General features: G+C 45.6%; 1 protein-coding gene across 1 annotated transcript; it reads left to right on the top strand.

Annotated features, from left to right (window-relative positions):
- Window positions 1–2,088: 2,088 nt before the first annotated feature.
- Window positions 2,089–2,591, top strand: LOC142140165 (cytochrome b-c1 complex subunit 7-like). Its single transcript, XM_075198015.1, has one exon. It carries the CDS (start codon window positions 2,209–2,211, stop codon window positions 2,446–2,448), a length of 240 nt encoding a protein of 79 aa, XP_075054116.1. The 5' UTR covers window positions 2,089–2,208; the 3' UTR covers window positions 2,449–2,591.
- The last annotated feature ends 910 nt before the right edge of the window (window positions 2,592–3,501 follow it).

A 3,501-nucleotide genomic window follows, 5' to 3' on the forward strand; every position in this document is an offset into this window, starting at 1 on the left:
CTAGAGGACGTCGGGATTTGTAGTTTTATTCATTTCGCGAGAGCTGTTCTAGACACCTTGCGGCGAGATAAGAACTACAGCTTCCATCATGCAACACAAACGACCGGTTATTACGCAGTGAGGTAAATAACGCGTGTGGGTGTGTCTTTACCATTTATTTGCAAATTGCACACCCCGTTTCCCCTGGTGGCTGAGAGGTTTGTTGTGTATCACAGAGCACGTAGGAAACATTTCTTATCTCCGTTTGTCAATAATAGGGCTTATTTATTAGGGACTCCCAGAAGAGTTGTTTGTAGACTATTCAAGGGAAAGTACAGTTTCTAAGTGTCCTTAACGTCAAAAGACAGTTCCAATATTTGTCTTTGGAAGTATCCATATTATTCTAGTACGCACTTAAATTATTTGTTTACTGGCAAAACTCACTTGCCAAGATTTGTTAACCGGTACATTGCAGAAAGATGACAGTGGTAGGCATAGACAGGCGCAGGCTGGGGGGCAGGGGAGCGTCTGCCCCCAGGCTGGTCCCAGAGTGGGCTAACTTGGGCTGGGTCAATGGGCCACCTGTATTTTTTTCCCTTTATAATAGGCTGCTGAGCTGAAATTTGCCAGCCCTCCCCAGGGCATAGATAAATACCTTCTAACTATATGATTTTGGCAGGACATTCCCATCAGTTTGCACATTTGTCCCAACTCGTGGGAGGCCCCCAATGTGGCTTGACGGTTCCCTTAAATTTGTTCCAATTATAAAGTATGCAGGTACACTGTGCAGAGACCCATAAGGGGCATAGGCCAATCAGCAGGCGGCCAGCGGACAAACACTAACCAAAAATCACTCGGAGAAGGGTATTGAGCAAAAATTGGTCACAAATTTGCCAATTAAACCATAACAGGAAAGAAAATGATATGCAAGGCCGATGTTCTGTCTACCATGCACCGACTGCAACCACACTCTCGTGAGACCAGCTGTTGACCTATACAGCCCTTTAATTCCCACCTGGCATGCCACTGGAGCCAGGTTTGCATCCATCCTCCTATGGTGTTTCTGCATGCCCCCTGCTGACTCCCCCCAATTGGTATGCCTTGCACGTCACTTTTTTTTTTCTGCCATACAAAGAGCCTCCCGCACTGCAGTGGTAAAGAGATCTAAAGCAATGTTCAACAGATGCACCCCGTTGCTCTTGTATAGTCCTGCACATTTAACGCCAATGTCCTTGTGCATAATGCTGCTGTCCCTGCAGGGGTGATAAAGTTGTTAATGGCTAAGTTGACCTTTCTTCATTGCTTTGTCAATGCCTGCTCCTCTTCTCGTGTCTCGCTAGGACAACCTTGGTATGATATTTGATCATATTAGGATCACTGTGCTCCAACACTCCCTCAACCATCCTAGCCTATGTGGATGTGGCTGACCAAGTAGTTCCTCCCAAAGAGTAACACTATAACATTGGACTGACTTACCATTCATTCTGCCTTTGACAATGCCCTTTCAATGTTCCCCCACCCCATACCTCTCTTACCCAGCCATTACGCATCTACTGCCTCCTGCATCAAACCAAAGAGGTGGATGTATAGTCTGCTGGCTGCCCGCATAGCTGTGCAATAGATGTAGGATTGGCAAATGATCCATGCCTGCTTTCTCCCACAGCTAACTGTGGAGAGACAAGCACGGGGAATAGGAAAAGAAAATGGGGAGTGTGAATAAAACTAGCCTAGCTCACTGCTGGCCGGACATATGACAGATCTCCATCTTCCGAACTGCTTGATGTCCTTGACAGAACTACTCTCCCTGGCAGCTAGTGTTATTGCACCTGTTCCAAAGGAATGCATCCCGAATTTCATTTCATCCCAACCCAGCGCAAGCCCACACCTTTTAAAAACTGAAGCCTGGTTAACACGGACACATTGCTATACATCAGGAAAACCATCTTACCTTCTCGTCTAGAGCCCATGAATAATTTTCCGCTATCAGATAGACCTGAGGGCCTGCGCAGCTGCACCCGCCTCTACCTACCAAGCTGATCTGTTTTGAAATTGTTTATCTTGCAAAGCTCAGTGTTGGCTGACACTAAAAGGTTATAATACCCACACACGTCTGCGCTCACAGGTCCTGTCAAGATGGCGGCGAGGGCACCGGTTGCTGCTTCTGGTCGTTTCATGGAGAGTTTATGCAAGTGGTATTACAATCTTGCTGGATTCAACAAACTAGGTTAAATGCGAGATGACACACTGTATGAAAACGAGGAAGTACAAGAGGCAATAAGGCGGCTTCCACCCAAGGTGTATGACGACAGAATTTTTCGCATCAAAAGAACTTTGGATCTCGATATGAAAAAGAGTATCCTCCCCAAAGAACAGTGGACGAAATATGAACAGGACATCCACTATCTGGAGCCGTACCTGAAAGAGGCTGTCCGTGAAAGGAAAGAACAGGCAGAATGGCAGAAGAAATGAGCTGCATTATTCTTGTACAGAGATGCTGTATTATTTATCACTAACAGACCGATGTATAAAACTCTTGAACAACTGTTTTGCTTTTACTTACCAGTCACTGTTTCTAGAGTTGATCAACAAATAAATGTTTAAAATAAGAAAAAAAAAAAAAGGTTATCATACCCACAGACCTGTTGGATTCTGCCAACTGCTCACTGCCTCGGAATGTCACCGCTGTAAGCCTTAATATTTGCACTAACTCCCACAATCTTTCTACTGTCACTGGCTTGCGGGAGTCTGACTCTGGCCCACTCTCTCATTATGATGCAGACTACAAAGACTTTTGTCTCGTCCGCTTTACCATTTAGTCTTGAGATAAAGGAGATGCCTGCCAGCATGGATTTGACCCGATCCTTGAACATCCGCTAGTTCCTTAGTTTACCCAGAAAAGCTAACAATATGTTTAAGGGGTTTCTACTCTGTCATTCCTACCAACTGGAACAGCAAATCTCCACTGCCACCACAATTGGGAAGAACTCAAGCACTGCTAAGTTCCTGGTCAGTCCCTTGTCGACCCACCTAGGTGGCCATGGCTGTGTGCACCATTCCCCATGCAAACACACCCCAAACCCTATAGCCCCAGCTGCGTCAGCAAATAGATGTAACGTGGTTAGGTATCCCTGCACTAGGCCAGAGCTGTGTGCCATTGAATTATTGATTGAAGTGCTTTTATACCAGCAGGTGTTCCTTGAGCTCCTTGCCAATGGGAATAAAGTGATACTTCCTCTTAACACCTGCCATGGCCTTTTCTAGGTGCCTTGAAATATCTGTCCAATTGGAATTATTCAGCACGTCAAGTTCATCAACCCCAGCAAGAATTGCGTCTGCTCTAACCTGGAACACATTGCACCAGCTAAACCTGCATTATGGTCGCTGCTCTCGCCTGTTTCTCTCTTCCTGCATTCACTTGCTGGTTTAAACTAGGCTTGCACACACCTGGTTTGCTCAATACTTCCTGCTTCTTTTAATTGGCTAATTGCCTGTCAGCTCTGTCTATTTAAAATACCTGCTTCT

This window comes from Mixophyes fleayi, chromosome 2 (genome assembly GCF_038048845.1).
Source record: "Mixophyes fleayi isolate aMixFle1 chromosome 2, aMixFle1.hap1, whole genome shotgun sequence".
Taxonomy (NCBI): Eukaryota; Metazoa; Chordata; class Amphibia; order Anura; family Limnodynastidae; genus Mixophyes; species Mixophyes fleayi.

Bases quoted from the DNA above. Each gene is read 5' to 3' on its own strand.
- LOC142140165 (XM_075198015.1), top strand. From the start codon at position 2,209: ATGCGAGATGACACACTGTATGAAAACGAGGAAGTACAAGAGGCAATA.